At 49.0% G+C, this 19,094-nt stretch overlaps 1 protein-coding gene across 2 annotated transcripts in view; it reads left to right on the plus strand.

Moving 5' to 3' along the window:
* Positions 1 to 11,617, plus strand: part of IKZF3 (IKAROS family zinc finger 3) — an 86,924-nt gene extending 75,307 nt beyond the window's left edge. For both annotated transcript variants that reach the window (XM_032429223.1, XM_032429224.1), the window contains one exon: positions 5,503 to 11,617. In XM_032429223.1, the coding sequence (XP_032285114.1) occupies positions 5,503 to 6,206 (704 nt within the window). In that variant the 3' untranslated portion in view covers positions 6,207 to 11,617. The remainder of the gene's footprint in view (positions 1 to 5,502) is intronic.
* Positions 11,618 to 19,094: the final 7,477 nt, after the last annotated feature.

Genomic DNA, 19,094 nt, shown 5'->3' on the forward strand with positions numbered 1-19,094 from the left:
GCATCTCCTATGGGATTGCAATTATGTTTGTACTCCTCAGGGCACCTAACATGGTGTGAGGCTAATAATAATAATAATAATAATAAAGATCTACCATTTATTGAGTGCTTACATATGCCAGGCACTCTGTTAAGAACTTACAAACACCACAACAACTCCATGCATCATAGATACTTCTTGATGCACGGTGCTAGTCCATTTGGAACAAAGCACAGTTGCTTGTCCACTGCTTATGGGGACCACGCCAGCAGAGAATCTGAAATCACTGCCAGTGGTGGGATTGTGCAGCCATGGACAAGGTAGCAGCCAGGAGACAGCAATTAAAGCTCAAACACAGGGGCGCCTGGGTGGCTCAGTCAGTTAAGCATCTGACTCTTGATTTCAGCTCAAGTCATGATCTCAGGGTTGTGAGATGGAGCCCGACCTCAGGCTCCACACTGGGCGTGGAGCATGCTTAAGATCTTCTCTCTCCCTCTCCTTGTGCCCCTCTCCCTTCCCTCCAAAAAAATAAAATAAAAAATAAAATCTTGAAAAAAATGCTCAGACACAGGCAGATATATATGGGCCCTTAGACTGCATCCTAGTTCTCCATTTACTAACGAAGTGACCTTGGCAAGTTAACCTGTTTGTAGGTTAGGTTCTTATCGGACTAAGAGAGGCTTATTCATCTTAGGCAAATGAGAGAATATGCAAAAAGTACCTAGGACAGCACTGGATATATAGTAAAGGCCCAATAAATAGTAGCTATTCTTGTTAGTATTATATGTAAGGCACAGTGCTAGGTAATGTGAAGTGTAAAAACCAGAGGTAAAGAGATCAGGGTGGTAGATCTTGTCACTCGGCCCCAAAGGCAGAGGTCTGAATGCATGTGCTCAGTTAAGGTCCCTTTTAGCTCTAGGCGGTGATTCTGTACTTTCAGGTTGGCACTCGGAAGCCAACCACCATACACCCTCAGCACATTGCAGCCACTCGGGTCAGCCAGTTGCTCAGTTTAGAGTTACCAAAGCCTAGATAGTAGGGATTGACCCCTTTAAAAAAAAAAAAGCACAGGTAAGGAATGGTCCTGGTTCCTAAACTCAGGACTTGCTGTTGCCAGTTGTACTTTCATCAGAAGGAAACCTCTAATTCAGCCTGAAGCTATCATTAATCATTCAAAGGTGTGGTATGATTCTGACTACAAGCTGGACTAGAGGCTCCGTGCAGGTTTGGGAGAAGTTACACTCTTGTGGTTTGACTAACCTTTTTTATGAGTGTGTTACTAAAGAAACGTGAGCTCTTGGCTTTTCAATTACTGTAGCTTACCCCTTCTGGGTTTCATACACATTGAGTCATCATGTCTACAGGTGACTGATAATCATCTGCACTACTGAAGTTACCGTAACTCAGAGATGAGGGGATCTGATGATTGCAGGTTGCGTGCACGTGAAGATCTGAGGCTCTCCTGTCTTCACAGTGAACAATGGTCTGCCTTAACCACAGAACTCAGTCACATATTTCCACTCATCCAGGGCTGTATTTTCCTCTTACTGTTTTGCCTCTTACAACTTTAGCACTCAGCTGTCTTCTGACATGCGCTGCAGGTGGTAGAGACTGTGAAACTGTAGGCCTCGTTCAATAAAGCAAACTCTTGGGAGAAAGGATAAAAGCAGAGTTTGTGATGTGCCTGCCCCACCCCGGAAACCTTCTGGAACCTCTCTGTTAGATGAAAAGATAAAAAGATTCTCAGGGACCCCTGGTATTTGAGGAGTGGAGTAGAGCCAGCCACACTGGAAAATCATCAATGACCTCGAAAAGGCCAAGAAACCAAAGTTCATCATTTCTGTGTCACTTTCAGGGGAATGAATATTTGTGACCTTAGCTGGCTTTCATGTTCTCAGCCTCACTCTTTCAAACAGCTGTCAAAGATATATCCAATCTGGAAGTTGAAAATAAGAACCACTGATGACTTTGGCAAAGGTCTACTTTTCTGTTGCTTTTTACTGAGTTGCCAAGGCAGGGTGTTTTTCTTTGCAGATTTTTTCTCTCAGGTATTTGTCTAGAAACTGTCAGATTGGCCTTAAGGTAGTGTGGATGCAGGACAAATCCATCTTATTCAATTAGATCTTCTAGCTGGTCTTTCTGGCTTCAATTCCTCACCGTTCCGGTCTTACACTTTGCTATCCATTAATATTCTGAAAATTACATTTTGACACAAGCCTCCCTTGCTCAAGGGCATGAAACGGTTTGCTCTTCATTCAAATCTAAATCTTATGGTTGGTCATTCAGAATGCCATCTTTTGGTTCTACCGTGTGTTAACTTTTTTCAATATCTCCCCAGATCTGGGATGCAAAATGCCAGGAAACCCACAGGGCAAGAAAATTATTTCGTTTTTTAGTTCTCTCTCAATCTTTCTGATTATACCAAGGAAAAAGACTTAGACTTAATTTGGATGTAGTTTTCTTTCACATTAATCTCACACTTGGTAATCTCTGTTTGTTTTTGTTTTTTTTAAGATTTTATTTATTTATTTGACAGAGAGAGACACAGCGAGAAAGGGAACATAAGCAGGGGGAGTGGGGGAGGGAGAAGCAGGCCTCCTGTCGAGCAGGGAGCCCAATGTGGGGCTCGATTCCAGGACCCCGGGACCATGACCTGAGCCGAAGGCAGACGCTTAACAAATGAGCCACCCAGGCACCCCAGTAATCTCTGTTTTTAACAAAGAGAGGGGATCTCGTGTCCAGGTAGTCACAGTATCTGATCAAAACTTAAATAAATCGTTCTGTTTCTTTGTCTTTATTTTTCATAGTTACCTTCTATTTGTGGTGAGTCTAGCTTTCTGTTTATGTTAGTGATAGAAAGTTTACTTAAGAAGCAAATTCATGGGCGCCTGGGTGGCTCAATTGGTTAAACGTCTGCCTTCAGCTCAGGTCATGATCTCAGGGTCCTGGGATCAAGTCCAGCATCAGGCTCCCTGCTCAGTGGGAAGTCTGCTTCTCCCTCTGCCGCTCCCCCACCCCCCACCCCCACTCATGCGCTCACACATGCTCTCTCTCTCAAAAATAAATAAAAAATCTTAAAAAAAAAAAAAGCAAATTCATTTTAGCAAAAAAAAAAAAAAAAAGAAAATGTGAACTGATTCCAACAAAACAAAACACCCTAACATTTACCAGGTGCTTTCTATGTACCAGGCATTGTTCCAAGCACTTCCCAGTGACCCTGGGAGGTAGATACAGTTATTATCCCATTACACATGAGGACACGGAGCCACAGACATGTCAAATAACTTGCCTAAGGTCATGCAACGAGTAACTGATGAGCCAGCGTCAGAGCCAGCCATCTGATCCAAGAACCCGTGCACTCAACCACCATACTACCCTGAGGTGTCAGCATTGCAGAATGTGAAGGAATAAGTGAAGGCTGAAAATTCTGTGTTTCATACTCCCTAATACAGCCACAGCCAGACTCTCTTACTCTTCCCTGCTCCTGTCCCGCGTAGTCCCACTTCTCTGCCTTCAGTCATGCTCCTCCCTCAATTAGGATGTCTTGTCGACCACTCTGAGAATCTAAGTTGTACCGGTATATCAAGACCCTTCTCAAAATCTGTTTTCTACGAATGCTTTCCCTGCCCCAGGTACTCCTGAATTTTTTGCATTTCCTTAACACTTAAATATACAGGGGCGCCTGGGTGGCTCAGATGGTTGGGCGTCTGCCTTCGGCTCCCGTCATGATCCCAGGGTCCTGGGATTGAACCCCATGACAGGCTCCCTGCTGAGGGCGGAGCCTGCTTCTCCCTCTTCCTCTGCCTGCTGCTTCCCTGTGCTTGTGCTCTCTCTCTCTCTCTCTCATAAAATCTAAAGAACAAAAACAAACAAAAAAACACCTAAATATACAGTTTGCACCAAACTGCCTTACCTTTGCCTTATAATTCTTTTTACAGAAGACATGTTACTCCCCTGCTTAAGTGCCTCAAATGTGGCATTTAGAATAAAATCAGGGTCTCTCCTGGGTGGCTCAGTTGGTTGAGGTTTCCAACTCTTGATTTCAGCTCAGGTCATGATCTCAGGGTCATGAGATGAGCCCCTTGTCAGTCTCCGCACTCAGCGAGGAGTCTGCTTGAGATTCTTTCTCTCCCTCTGCCCCTCTCCCCGCTTGCATGCACGCATGCTCTCCCTCTCTCAAAATAAATAAAATCTTTAAAAATAAAATAAAATCAAAGGCCTCCACAGAGCAGGGCAGCCGTTTCACAACTTCTAACATTTATTTTTTTCCAATTCCACGGATACAGGTCTCGTTTCTCTCCCACTAGGTTGGAGACACCTCAAGAACAGGAACCGGTTCTTCCAATTCTTTTGTTTTCTTGTGTTCTTTCATTATCGGACCCTTTACTGTATGGCAGTGACAGGTTTTGGAACCATAACATGCCTAGGGAGTGTTACAGAAGAGAGGATATGGTTCAGCAAATCTCTCCAGAATCTAGTGTCTACAGAATGAAAAATCATCAGCGATACCTTAGCCTCACTTTCAGTACTTGACACATCCTCCCTGCTTTCTCTTCCTTCTACCAGCCACTCACCACCGAGCACATCTGCTATCACTACAGACCCTGCTCCTGCCTTCCCTGTGGCCAGAGAGCCTCTGTTTTCTAACACACAACACCCACACGCCCCAAAGGTGGCTAAACTCTGTTTTCAGAATTTCTCAGCAGTTTGACATGAGCAGTAGGAGAGGGTGACCACAAGTAAATTTTTCAGTTAAATGCGGGATGGGTCCTAATGATCACATGTGTATCAATGATGCAATTTTTTCAAGCAAAAGAATAATATACTTTATGAAAGGGACAAAGACCATGATCTTTCAAGAAAGCTTTTCTAAGACTTTCTACATTTGCAGTTCTTTTACTTAAATCTCAGTCTGGTGACAATGTGTTTGAGGAGTGGTAAGTTGGAGGTTTGGGGGCTATTTTTTCTGCCTCTGTAGCTATTTAAAAAGTTGCAGAGGCCAGTTGCTGAGAGTCCCCACTTCTTGCAGCACTTCCGTCCCCCGAGCTCCCTTGTATTACAAGCAGAGAATAACAAGCAAAATAACAGTTTGGGAATTGATTGGGTGTTGAGAGTCCATGGACAGTCGAAGTGTAGAGGTGGCCACGCTCCTGCACAGTGGTAGCTTCCTGGCTCCCTGCGAACCCTGCCCTGGTGTCCTCTCGCTTCTTTTTCTCTCCTTTTCTCCAGCACTCCCCTCTGACGCGAGCAGTGGAAACAGCTCACGTTGTAGCCTCAACTCATTGACGTCTCTGACTCTCCCTTTTGCCTGCTGGCTACATTTATTTTGACTGTCCAAATGTGTGCTGTCAGCCACTGTCCCTTGAGACTGTCCCCAGCACCAAATGGAACCATCCTGCCTGGGCTGGGTGTTCTTAAGCAGGCCGCATGTCTTTCCTCCCTTTTCAAGGACTCTGGAAAATCATTTTATAAACTCTGCCTTTGTGTTCTTCCTCTTGTAATTGTTTCTTTCACTTGTTCTAGGTGAGAAGCGCCACTGCTTTGACGTCAACTATAATCCCAGCTATATGTACGAGAAAGAGAGTGAGATAATACAGACCCGGATGATGGACCAAGCCATCAATAATGCCATCAGCTATCTTGGTGCCGAAGCCCTGCGCCCCTTGGTCCAGACCCCACCTGCTCCCACCTCAGAGATGGTTCCAGTTATCAGCAGCATGTATCCCATAGCCCTCACCCGTGCCGAGATGCCGAATGGTGCCGCCCAGGACCTAGAAAAGAAGAATATCCACCTGCCAGAGAAGAGCCTGCCTTCTGAAAGAGGCCTCTCCCCCAACAATAGTGGCCATGACTCCACGGACACTGATAGCAACCATGAAGAACGCCAGAATCACATCTACCAGCAAAATCACATGGTCCCCCCTAGGGCCCGCAATGGGATGCCACTTCTGAAGGAGGTCCCCCGCTCTTATGAACTCCTCAAGCCCCCACCCATCTGTCCAAGAGACTCCATCAAAGTGATCAACAAAGAAGGGGAGGTGATGGATGTGTATCGGTGTGACCACTGTCGAGTCCTCTTCCTGGATTATGTGATGTTCACTATTCACATGGGTTGCCACGGCTTTCGTGACCCTTTTGAGTGTAACATGTGTGGGTATCGAAGCCATGATCGGTATGAATTCTCGTCTCACATAGCCAGAGGGGAGCACAGAGCCACGCTGAAGTGAACATCTGGTCCCAGAGATGATTGACGTCCGAGCATTCGACATCATTTGTAAAAACCGACACCCCATCTAACAAGTTATTCTCAGAACAAACTCAGTTCCAAACTCCTCTCCATACCATTTTTAGTGTCCAAAGGGTCATGTTCACATGGGCAACAGGGAAACGCTGTCTTCATTCAGAAATTGTTTGCAGATATATCATGTTATCATTTTTGTGAAACATTTGTTTTCTCATCAGGGACTTGAATTTTTATGATATTTAAAAGCCAATGAAGTCTTTGGTCATTATCTTTTGCAGCAATGGAACAAGCGGTCCTTGGGGTTTGTTGCCAGTCAAAAGAGTCCCCCAGTTGTGCTGCATGAGACATTCTTTCTGAGATACATCCGTGGAAAAGCCTTTTGGTCATACGCCAGTTCCACAAAGAAGAAGAGCTCACCAGCTAACCTCGCTGGGAAGCCACACCCTTCTGCACTTAACACAGGCTGGAAGTCTAGGATATAATCTCCTCATCCCAAATTAGAGTCTAATAGGAAGGAAAAGAACAGCCATAAAATAAGTATCTGTTATCAGTTACTGAAGACTCCAGTCTCTAAGCATCAGACCCATTTCTTATCACACAGTGAAAAAAAAAAATCAAGTCATTTGATGATACTTCTGCTTCTACCCTTTTACCCTCCCATATCAATTAAAAAGCTGCTTTGGGTTAAACCAATCATCATAGGAGGAATTCTATACCAGAAGAACTAATGGTTTTAAACATAGACCATAATTGAAACTCCACAAAGTTGTCCGCTATGGCGTCTATGTCCTGTGATCAAGACTGGCAGAACTGGACTCTGAGGGGGAGATGGTTTAGCAGCACCCCGGGAGGAGGCAGGGAGAGCTACTTGAAAGTTCTTGGTCTCCTTCATGGAGCATTAGTATACAGACCTAAAGCAAACTTGCCGATGATTTTTTTTGACAGAAAACAACCAAACAATCCAAAAAAGCATGAACTATTCTCCCCCTCCCCACAGGAGCTTCCTGAAGAAGTAAGGAGGGGCGCACCTCTGCTGACAGGTTCTCCGTGATCAAGCCGGGTGGATTTTTCTCCCCATTTTAAGTGGAGCTGCTGTAGGCCAGGAAGATTCCTGAAAGTCAGATCTTGGTCCTGCAGATGTATTGGGCAGCTTTGTAGTTAATTATGAGAGACATGCTATCAAGGAAAAGTGCAGGGATAATTGTAAAATTAGTACTGCAGTAGGGGGTCCCAAAACCTGTTTGTGAATTCCATATTGGCTACTAATTAGCTATATGACTTTGGGCAAATCACTAAACTCTTAAAACTAAGTTTCTTCAACCATAAAATAAGAGTTGGGCTTAGACACTCTCTAAGGTCCCTTCCAGCTTTAAATTTATGTGATTATGCTGTAACCCCAGTTATCTTTTAAGCCTTTTAATGTATGGGTATGAAGCAGGAGAATATGTATATGAATACCTGTTTCACATTTCTTTGGTGTGAAAATGGTAGTGTTAAATTTTTCCTTTAACCACTGAGTCGTGAATGTGAAGAGGATGGTGGGGAGGAACAAAAAAACAGGAAGGTATTTTGATCTTGCCCCAAAGTGTACACACAAAGTGGCACCTGCAGCTGCTTGCCAAGGCCTTTTTTTTTTTTTTTCCCTTTTTAAGAACTGGTGTTAGCGAAAATAAATTCTGCTTCCAGGGACAATTTCACAGAACCTATTTACAAATTAAGAGTAGTTTTGTGCACATTTCTACCAGAGTCAAGAATCCCCAATTCCTGTTAGATTCACATTTTATGTATCTGCCTTGGTATTTCGAAAGGGCTTAGGCATTAGACTCAAACTCAACTAATTCATGTGCTGCCAGTAATTAAAATGTTCCACCTCAGACTGCACAAATGGCTTATCCTTCTTTGTAGCATGGCGTCTGTCTCAGGAAAAAAGATTCTGTGAAATTCCATGGTAACAGTCCCAACATGTTTGAGATTCCGGCTAAAAGACTAGATGTATTTCAGTGCATAGTCTTCAGCATTTCGCTGTATTTCCGTAATCCTAGACTCCAAGCTGCGCCAGTTACTGACTCCCACTGTGGCAGAGGACCTGCTTATTATACTCTGGAAATGCCACACATCTTGTTGACTTTCAGGGGACAAAAGAAAGAGAATCTGGAAGCAAGAATTAGTTGGAGAGAAAGCTGGGGAAAGCAAGCATTTCCAACAGATTCGTGGGAAAGTCTTTCTGAAGAAGCCAACTTTTGCACCTCAAGAGAGTGAAAGAGGCCCATCCCACTGACCTGGGGACTTTTTTGAAGACATGACCCTCATTTTCCCTGTGACTAACAGATTTTCTGAATGATTTCCATTCTTCTGAGGTCAGTGTTCTAAGTGGGATGACCACTCACAAATGCTACTTTCACTGTAGCGTTCTGGGCCTAGATTGGGGCACACCAAGTCCAGAGGAAATTTATATGTGCAAACTCCACATTTGTAAATTGTAAAGTTGAACCAGGTAGTATGTAGTGGTTGCCACCACACTGGTAAACATTTCCTTCTGTAGGCACCCCTTATACCAATAAATGCCCCTTCCCCTTGCTGGGGGTAAGGGGAGAGGGTGAAGGAGAATCTTAGCACAATCGCCAAGAGAGAGGGGCAGAGGCAGAATTCACATCCGACCGTGTTGGACAGTGAGGTCCTGCAGCAGCTTCAGACAGCACATTTCCTTTCTCAGTCAGAGTCCCTCTGCCATGCGCCTTGTAGGTCTGATCTGTCCATCATTTCCCACCACACACCCAGGAGGCCACAATCCGGGGTAACAACCAACCGCACGAAAAGTTCCCTTGCAGCCAAGGTGACAGAATTGGGGTAAGGGGGAAAGGGAAGAGAACTGGCTCTCCAGATGTTCCTCATCACCCCACTTGAATTGTTGCACAGGTATTTCCTTACTGGCAGAGAACTAAACAGAAGTATCTCCCCTATTACCCTCCACCACTACCACCAGGGGAAGAAAAGATATTGATAAATCCACCAGCCTTTAGATTCCTTAAGTCATTCTCCCTAAAAGATACTTGCCTTGACACAGATAAGCTAACTAATCTTATGCCTTATTACCCATTCTGAGCTGTTCCTGACTCAGCTTCTGACTTTGTCAGTGACAACATTTCTCACCTTTTAAATGCAGCGCTTAACATTTTGCTAGGCCCATACTCACAGTGGCCCAGATATAAAGTGACCTCAGATTTCTTTTGCAAAGAAAAAAAGCACAAAATTTTGCTTAGTTGAAACACTGTGTTATGAACAAATCTCACACCAACATAAGGTTTTTCCAAGTAGTCTCTGTATCACTGTTCTTATTCTCCTCCTCTGCTTTTTCCCCTCTGCTAAATGTGAGGTTTAGCATGTTTTAAAGGAAAAAGCAGTACTGCTGATACATATCCCAGCACAGGCAGTAAGACCGTAATGGAAATGTTAAATGCTTAGAGTCCTAACTTTAAAGTGTACCCCACAGAGAACTGGTCCGTTGGTCTCTAGTGGAGATTGGGAAACTCGAGGCCACTCAAGATTTGAATCCTCAGAGATAGCCAAGCTCTTTCACAAAGACTTGGAATTGAGATTTATGAGCTCAAGAAAAGAAAGTGGAGTGAGGAAAATCTTGTCCTAGAAAATACCATCAGGCTATGCAGAAGAAGATAAGAGATACACAATGATATGTCTTCTCTTTTAAAGAATTGGGGGCTATTTTTACCCTCAGTATAGATCAGAGAATCTCTCTCTTTAGGCAGAATTCAGAAAAACAGAATGGATTTGGGACTTAAGTGCCTGTAAAGAAGACAATTTTGGCCTGAAACCAAAGGCTAGACCCGGGCCACCCTAGGAAAAGGATTCTGTTCTCTAAAGCAAAAGGACTGAATTGTTCTGCGAATGAGGACCGTGGATTCACAAGAGCCTGCAAGAGAAGTGTAGGCTTTCGACTTGTGTGAGCTCAGAACCTAAGACTGTATGTAGCTCCATTTACCCAAGCTGTAGATAGTGTGTACCCCACCATGCCGTCAACATGATAAACAGGTCTTTGCACTTTGTAAAAGTTGAATGCAAGTTTCCTCTGAATATTACAAGACTGGACTGTCATATGCATTGATGTTGACTGAGCTGTCATTTGAAAATGGAATGTTAATGTCTTGATTAAAAAATGTAAGGACATACTATCTACCTCCCGAGGATGTTATGAGGTTTTATGTAATTTTGTCTATGGGATGATGTTACTTGGGGGGGCGGGGTGGATGGTTACAAATTTTCCACTCTATGTATTGTATGTGGATTTAAAGACATGGAGATATTCAAAGGCCATAATAGGACCATGATTCAGTAATTCAGTAGCTAGTGGAGGCCTCTGATCTCTAGCACACAGTTTCCTTCATGTTATTTTAATGTGTGAAAGTAAAGAATATGCTGACAATTAGAACCAATATAAGTGAACCTCATGCTAAAGACACTTCATGGCATTGCAGCCAGGGAAGTAGGAATGGCTTTGCTCCCTCCCTGTCTCATGAGCTCTCGATTATTAACTCCCTGAGTAGCTTAGAGTCTCCTCAAATGGTCCATTTGTCTCTTGACCATCTGCTGTCCATCTCCCTGTTGACCCTACTCTAGAAAGCCTGGAGAGCATCCCATAATGTCACCCACCTCTTCGCAAGCCTGTGGGGCCTAGCTTCTGAAGTTGCTTTGCTTCTTCCTCTCCTAAAAAGACTGAGAACAAACATTTTAAAATATTAGGAAAATGGGGCAGCCTTAAAAATTACCCCATTGCCAGTGACTCGTTTATACCAGGACTTTTCCAGGTTAGCAGACAAAACCCTTTTTGGATGGGCCTGCTTCTGTGGGTTCACAGAAACCAAATTACTGTGGGTTGCGAAGAATTAGCAGGTCATTTGAAAAGCAGACATCCCTTCACCCAGACTGTGGTTTTGCATGCTCAGGTTCTCAGTCTATGAGCTTTGGTGAGGGATCATTTTGGCTACTGGAAAAACCATAGGTTATTTTTAATTTCTGGTTGCCAAAGCCACCACACGTGTGGTTTGTGGATGACCCTTGTCTGCAGAATGACAGGGGAAGAAGGGAACCTGGTTTGGGGGTTCACAGGGGCTCAGAGTGACCTTACCCCCAGGCGGAAGGGAGGGAGCCCTTGCCGAGTGGTTTTGACACGGCCTGTGCTCATAGCATTCTCATCTGGGTTTCTCAGAAATGCCCTCCCTGCCCAGCAGTGACCTTCCCTCTTAACTCCTATTGAGTTTTACCCAGAGTCCAACCATTTGGAGCACTTAAGTGTTTGCAAAGACTGTTTAAAGAAAGTCAGCTTCTGAAATGTAGCAATGCTAACCTTGCCAGAACCATAATGAGTACATTGTCACATCAAAAAAAAAAAAAAAAATCCTGCTAATAATTTTCAAGGTTTCTTTATCATGTTTGATTTTTACACTGAAAAATAAAAAAAAAATACTGGTGTGTTTAAAATTAGTCATTGTGCATGCCTATCATTTGTAGTTGTCAGAAAATGGAAGGGTTTAATTCTGCCTCTAGGACTGTTTTCTTAATTTAGCCCCTCTGGCTGTTTCTTAAAGTCCAAGTACCAAGGTAAATGAAATTATCACCGAAATAAGGCATCTGTTCTGATGCCTTGCTGAGCCTGCCATTGGCATCCTGTTGCTGGCCCCCATACCCCTAGAGTAGGGTTCTGGTTCCACTGGCCCTTAGTTCACTAAGGGGACCCGAGGAAGCTGGGGACTGGATTTGGCAGGATCAATACTGCAGTGTCTCCCAGTTCCAAGACATAGCTTTGCCCTTGCCCCCAGCAGGGGTTCTTTCTAGAAGATAGGCAAGTCCTGGCTTTTTCACCTCTGGGGTCTCAGAAACATCCAAGTTTCTTGGGAATTTGGGAAATTCAAGTGCAGTCACTAAACTCGGCCACACTTACCTTTTTTCTTTTTTACTTTTTTTTTTAAGATTTTAAGTAATCTCTACACCCAATATGGGGCTCAAACTTACAACCCCAAGATCAAGAGTCACATGCTCTACTGACTGAGCTAGCCAGGTGCCCCAGCTGTATTTAAATATAGTCTTAAGAGGGGGGGCCTGGGTGGCTCAGTCATTAAGCGTCTGCCTTCAGCTCAGGTCATGATCCCAGGGTCCTGGGATCGAGCCCCACATCGGGCTCCCTGCTCGGCGGGAAGCCTGCTTCTCCCTCTCCCACTCCCCCTGCTTGTGTTCCCTCTCTCGCTGTGTCTCTCTCTGTCAAATAAATAAAATCTTGAAGAAAAGAAAGAGAAAGAAAGAAAGGAAAGAAAGAAAGAAAGAAAGAAAGAAAGAAAGAAAGGAAAAAAAAGAAAAAGAAAAAGTCTTAAGATACTTGGAGGCCCAAACCTGAGGTGCTGAGGAGAAAGTCCTAGGAGAATGGCATAGAGATTATTCAGCTTTCTCCCTGTCTTGGTATCTTCTGTTCTCTCTTAGAACGTGACAGTAAAGAGTCTAGGAGGTGATCTGGCTCTCCGCTCAGCAGCATCTCCTCCCTGCAGCGCCAGACTGGAGGCCCTCCAGCAGGTTTTGCCGTCTCAGCACTGAGGGCAGGGAGAGAGGAATTCTGTCGCAGCCTGCATTTGTATTACAACGCTAAATACATTGCAAAGCGGCCTCTGGGTAGCTGAGTCTCAGCCTCAGAGAGAATGGTATGTGGCCTTCCTCCTCCCCACTCCCTCCCCAAAGCAGAAGCAGCTCGGAGAGAAAGGGAGACCAGGAGACCTGATCCCATTTGCCAGTGAGCAGCGGAGAGAGCTCTGGGGCTGGCTGGTGCTGGGCTCGGGGCTGGATGGGCTTCCAGCCTTCCTTTCCTAATTCCTGGGTACTAATGTGACACTTCAGAGGGTAGTGGGCCTAGCAGGGGAGGCCACCCCACACCTGCACACTCTTCCTCCCCCTCCCCATCACTCAACACAACCAGGCCAATCACACAGCCCGCGGTGCCCAAACCTCCACCTGCAGGCAACTGCCATCCAAGGGCAAGCAGGGGGACAAGGACCTGTGTCCCTTCCCTCACCTCCCATTCCCTAGCACCCAGAGTTTGAGGAAAAGTGGAGATGAGAGCTCTGGGAAGGCCAGGAACGCTGAGGGATGGTGGAGGAGCGCATGGGGCCCCGGGACACGGTTCGCGCTGCAGAGCATTCCCGGTCAGACGGTTGTTTGCATAAAAGCCAAAAGCCACTGCACCTGGGGTGGGGAGGCCCTCTGGGGAGGTACTCCCTGGCTTGGGGGAGAGGGGGAAGGAAGGTGTCATGGAAAGTCCCTGAAGGACACGGGGTGTTGAATCTGCTGCGGTTTTGTTTTTAACTCTGTCTTGACCTGTGAAGTAGGCAGCTGCCTCCCTTCCCCCCAGATAACAGAGCTTCCCCCAGAAGAATGTGAATATACCCAAGGAAAGAGCACTGCAGTGGAAAATATGGAGGTTAGAGGGCTTGTGGGTGATGTAAGCTGCCCCCCCTTCCCCAGGACTGATGGGGCAGGAAGCCCTAGAGCAGTCTTTTCCCATCACCTCGCCTCCCCCCACCCCGCCCCAGGCCCCCCTGGCCCAGAAGAGCTGCCTAGTCAAATAAACCACAGCCCTGGGGGCGGCTGGTGGGAACTAGGGGGGCAGATGCCACCTCCTCCCCAGGCTTGTCCTTCCACCAGGTCAATCCCCACCCCACCCCCACTGGAATTAGTCTCAGCACCTCGACCTCCCTGTCACTCACAGACCCTACCCACCCTCCTTAGACTGCGGCCGGGTTGGGGGGCGGGGAGACAGACAGAGTGAAGGAATCCAGCAAAGCTCTGAAGTCTCAGTAAAGCAAATGACTCCTGGTGCAGACTTCAGGGGGCTTCCAGCCCCAGCCCTGCCACTCTCTGGGTGACCCTGGACACTTTCATTTCCCTCTCTGGGCCTTAATTTTTCCCTGGAACTGGATCTCTGAAGCGCCTTCCAACTGAGACGGAAGCCTGGCCTCAACCCCATGGTTCTAGCCAGGCCTTTCCTCTAACTCCAGAAAGAAGAGGAGAGAAAGAGGGTCCTGTGCCCTCCTCCTTCTCCCCTCATCATACTCGGGCACTGACAGGGAGGTGGGGCGCTGGGGCAAGGGTTAGGGCGGCCTATGATTTTCCCAAGTGGTCGCGTTCTAAACCATTCTATGAAATTCCAATCCTGGCGCCCAGGAGTGTGGGGCACGGGGAGGTGACAGTGGAATCGTGGCCTCGGAATATGGGCACGGAGGCTGGGTCTGAACTCCCGGCCCCGGCCTCACTCAGGTTCTCTTAATTCTGCGTGGACTCAGACACCTGATTCCCGGGTCGGGGGTGCCCGGGCGAGGAAAGCGAAGGCCTGGCGGAGGGGGAAGGGGTGCGGTGCGAGGTGGGAGCTGAGGGGGGTGTGAGGGGAGGGGCAGCTGCACTTCTGAGAAACAGCTCGGCGTCTCAGCAGCCCGCAGCCTAACCCCCTGCCTGCGGCTTCACAGCTCGCTCCTCCTGCCGCCCACGCCGCTCGGGGCCTCTCCGGGGGTCGGCAGCCCCCGCGGAGGCGGCGGCTGCTGGGGAGGAGCGGCAGCTCGGGGGACAGCGGAGTGGAACCCATGGCGTTGGGGGGTGGGGGGTGGAAAATGCAGGGAGGCGTGGGGCGCGTGACACCCCGGGAGTAAAAAGCCATCCCTCCCCCGGGGTCCCGAGCGCCGGCCCTCTGCACGCCTGTGTGTCTCCCCCCACCCCAGCTCCACCCCCGACCCCAGATGCTCTCCCATCACATCGGGGTAGGATCCAGAAGTGAAACTGCTCCGGGTCACAGCCCAGCGCCGCCGCTGCGCCCCGCCCCGCCCTTCCGGGCACTGCAGCCCCGCAGGATCTCCCAGCGCTCCGGCGACTGCCGGGGAGGAAACTGGGGGAGGGGAAGGGGAAGTGCCCCCGCGGGGCAGTCTGCAGAGCGCGGCCTTCTCTCCTGGGGGTGCCCGCTCGTAACCACGAGTGGGAACCTCGAGAGGCGTCGACATTCACAGCGGGAGCCGAGCGGCGGCGCCTGCACTCCCCGCCACGGCCGCTGGGTGTCACTGCCGCCGCGCGGCTGAGAGGCTCGGGCGCCGTCGGCAGGCGGGGGCGCGGGTCCCAGGGAACCCGAGCGCCCGGCCCGCCGCGCCCACGAGGTCCTGCCGGGCCTTCGCCGCCCAGGCCCCGCGAAGCTTGGCTGCGGCGCTCGGACCTCGCTCCCCGCCTGGCGTCTGGGGGCCTCCACGCGGCCCACTGATTCGAGGGGAGAACAACCTAACCCCGTGCCCCGCGAAGGACGGGCCCATGGCTGTGGCTCCACGCGAGCCTCCTTCCGCGGGGACAGGGGACCGAGGCGCGTACTCTGCGGCCCCGAAGCGCGCCCCCTGGCGAAGCGGGCCGGCCTTCCCCCGCGCTCGCAGCCCCTCGACGGCTCGGCGCCCTTCAGTCCATCCAGGCCGGTGGTTGGGGGCGGGGTGGGGGGAGCCGAAGGGCGGCGGCGGGGACAGAGCGACTGCGGGATCCTCACTCCGACTCCTGATCTCGCGTTACTCATGCCGCCGCCCTTCCCCAGCCCCCAGCTCATCCCTTAGATGTGCGGGACGCGGTGGCTCAGCTTGGAAGAAGAGAACCAAAAGGTGGGCACCTGTATCGGGACTGATGGGTGTAAGAGGTCTGGGAGCAAGGAGATGCCCTGGAATCCTTTGGAAAATCGCGGTAGTGTCTGGTAGGAATACCCACTTCTGTCACGTCCTGGATCTAACTCGGGGCGCAGGGTGTGCAGGTCAATGCAGAGGAATACGTCTTTGGCGGCAGTCCTGGGAGGTGCAGGCGGCCTCCCAATCTCCCTCAGTCTCCCCTAAACCACTCCAAGATACACTCAATCCAACTAAAAACAAACTGCCCACCATGAAAACGCAGCTCCAACTAAACAGCTCCCCCAGGTACCCAGCAGTGAAAAACCTGCCTCTTCCTTGGAGCAGATGCAGCCCTCCACTAGGGGCGCTAGACTCCATCACAGTTCACCCCACAAGGGATTGAATTTCAGACCTTAATCCATCTCAGCCCAGATAGTACCCCCCACTTCCTAACACCCCTACCTGTATGGAGATCATGGAGAACCCCTGGGGACCAGCCTCAGCCCCCAGGATCACCCATTCTGTGGCTCTAGACTCCAGTCTGCATCATCCAACTTCCCCAAGATCCCAATGTCTTTTCCCTCCTTGCTCAACTCCTTACCCCAGCTGGAAGCTCAGAATCCTCTGTCCTAAGAGGCCACACTGTGCACCTCACTCCCAAGCCCCAAAGCTAAGGTTCTGCCAACAGCACAGGACATGAAAGCCAACTCTGCCACAGACCCCACCTCTGTGCAAGTTGGGCCAACCAACCCCTGACTTCTCTGGGCCCTCTTTTCTGTCTGCTAGATCAGATCAGTCCTATAGTAGCGGAAGCCTTTTTTCCAACTATACCATGAAGCTGAACTCCCAGATATAAAGGCAACCCCACCCCAACCTGCCCCCCAACTCCAGCTGTAACCCTTGGACTGCAGGAAGCCAGTAGAAAACTGCTTATGTAGACAATTTGAAAGAAAGGATCCTTCCGAACGGCCTTGGTCTCTCTTGCCTGTCTCCTTTTCTTCTTCCCTCCCTCCCTCCTCAGGGTGCCTGGCACTGGGCACAAGGAAGGAGCCAGGCGGGATCACTGACCCAATGTTGAACTCTCCACTGGCACCAGGAGGTCCTCCACCCATGAACTTGGAGGCTGTGTAGATTTCACTGAATAGGATGTCTGGGGATCAGGGAGAGCATCAATTGTCCAGAGCTTTGTCTGTCTGGATGTCCCACCTAAGGCATCCTAGGGGAAGTGGGCGTTCCTAGAATCATGCCCACCTGTTCTCAAAGTCCAGAAAGTTGGCAGCAGCCCTCCCTGCCCTCCACACTTGATCGGGCAGGGAGGTCAGCCTTGTGACCACCTCCTCCTACAGGCCTGTGGTGCTGCCAAGGACAATTATATACCCTGGCACCAGGCTCACACCAGTCATTCTAGCCCCAGGAGCTGGTGTCTAGGATTAGCTACAGACCATTTAGGGCCAGCCCCCTGGATGTGGGCCCTGTGTCACCCTCTCTCAATGCCTGGGTCCTCCTCAGGGAGATGACAGGGAATTTTCTTTCTTCTTTTCCAAGGTCTTTTTCTGATTTCTGAAATGTTCTTTAATAAGCACATATACTGGGGCGCCTGGATGGCTCAGATGGTTAAGTGTCTGCCTTCAGCTCAGGTCATGATCCCAGGGTCCTGGGATCGAGCCCCGCATCGGGCTCCTGGCTCAGCGGGGAGCCTGCTTCTCCCTCTGCCTGCCACTCCCCCTGCTCATGCTCTCTCTCTCTCTCTATCTCTGTGTCTCAAATGAATAAATAAAATATTAAAAAATAAATAAAATAAGCACATATACTTTTGGGGCGCCTGGGTGGCCCAGTTGGTTAAGCGGCCAACTGTTGATTTCGGCTCAGGTCATGATCTCAGGGTCATGAGATCGAGCCCCGGGTCGGGCCCAAACTCAGCGCTGAGTCTGCTTGAGATTCTCTCTCTCCCACTCCTTCTGCCCCTCCCCCTGCTCACTCTCTCTCTCTCTCTCTCTCTCAAATAAATAAAATCTTAAAAAAAAATAAGCACATATACTTTTTATAATCAAACTCAATAACTTGATGCTGAAAAGATAGCATGTTAGGTGCCAGCCTCTATGTTCTCCACAATGGCCCTGCTGCCCTCCCAGCAGCCTAAATTTTATCATTACCACAAGCCTCCACGAGCCACACTGCAGCTATCCCGGGAAGTCCCCTCTGCTGTCTGGCCTCTGTGGGTCATGCTTCAGCCCCTTTGGCAGTAGAACAACAGCCTTCCCATGTCTTCAGAGCTGGGGAATCTTACCCTGGGTCCCTCGGCAAACTGACCTTGAGGGGTCCTTGTGCCCCACATTCTCAGCTGCTGCCTTTCCTCCAAGAAGCCAGACATCTCAGCCACCCAGCAAGGACCTTCATCGGCTGATTTCCCGTATCCAGCTCAGGGTCAAGCCAGCTGCCGCCTCAAAGGGTCCCCAGTGGCCCAGGTCCTTCACAGCAGGCAGCACTTAGAACAGAGGGGGCAGAGAACAAGGGGCAGAGAAGGGTTATGTTCCACCACCGAAAGCTGGGCCGAGTCTGACTTCTGTCTCTAACTCCATATAAGACCTCAGGTAGGGGTGGGGGGGCGCTGGGGGGCTCAGATGGTTAAGCATCTGCCTTCAGCTCAGGTCATGATCCCAGGGTCCTGGGATCGAGCCCCGCATCGGGCTCCCTGCTCAGCGGGAAGCCTGCTTCTCCCTCTCCCACTCCCCCTGCAAGTGTTCCCTCTCTCGCTGTCTCTCTCTGTCAAATAAATAAATAAATAAATAAATCCTTAAAAAAAAAAAAAAAGACCTCAGGTGGGTCTCTCTCTTTGAGCCTCAGTTTCCTGTTTGTAAAGTGAAAATGATATCTGTCCCGCATACTCTAATTAGCTGATTGACTTAGAAGGGCATTGTCCCCTACCTGGTGCCTCAAGCTACGGGGAGACACTGGGTCCTGTTTTCATACAGCCTAAATCCATGGACATGCTTAAGATGTGGCTCATTCTGGCCCCTTTATTCCTACCCCAGCATGGACCCCTAGCACCCACACCTTAGAAGTGGCCCTGGGCATCCCTGGCCAGTCACATAGCCAGCACCAGTCAGCTCAGGCCCGAGGAGAAGCCAATGATGGGATGGTTCTGGAAACCATGGCAGGTGGCAGGTGGCAGGCAGCAGGTTGCTCTGGTCCCTGCCTCT

This window comes from Phoca vitulina, unplaced genomic scaffold (assembly GCF_004348235.1).
Source record: "Phoca vitulina isolate PV1807 unplaced genomic scaffold, GSC_HSeal_1.0 scaffold40, whole genome shotgun sequence".
NCBI lineage: Eukaryota > Metazoa > Chordata > Mammalia > Carnivora > Phocidae > Phoca > Phoca vitulina.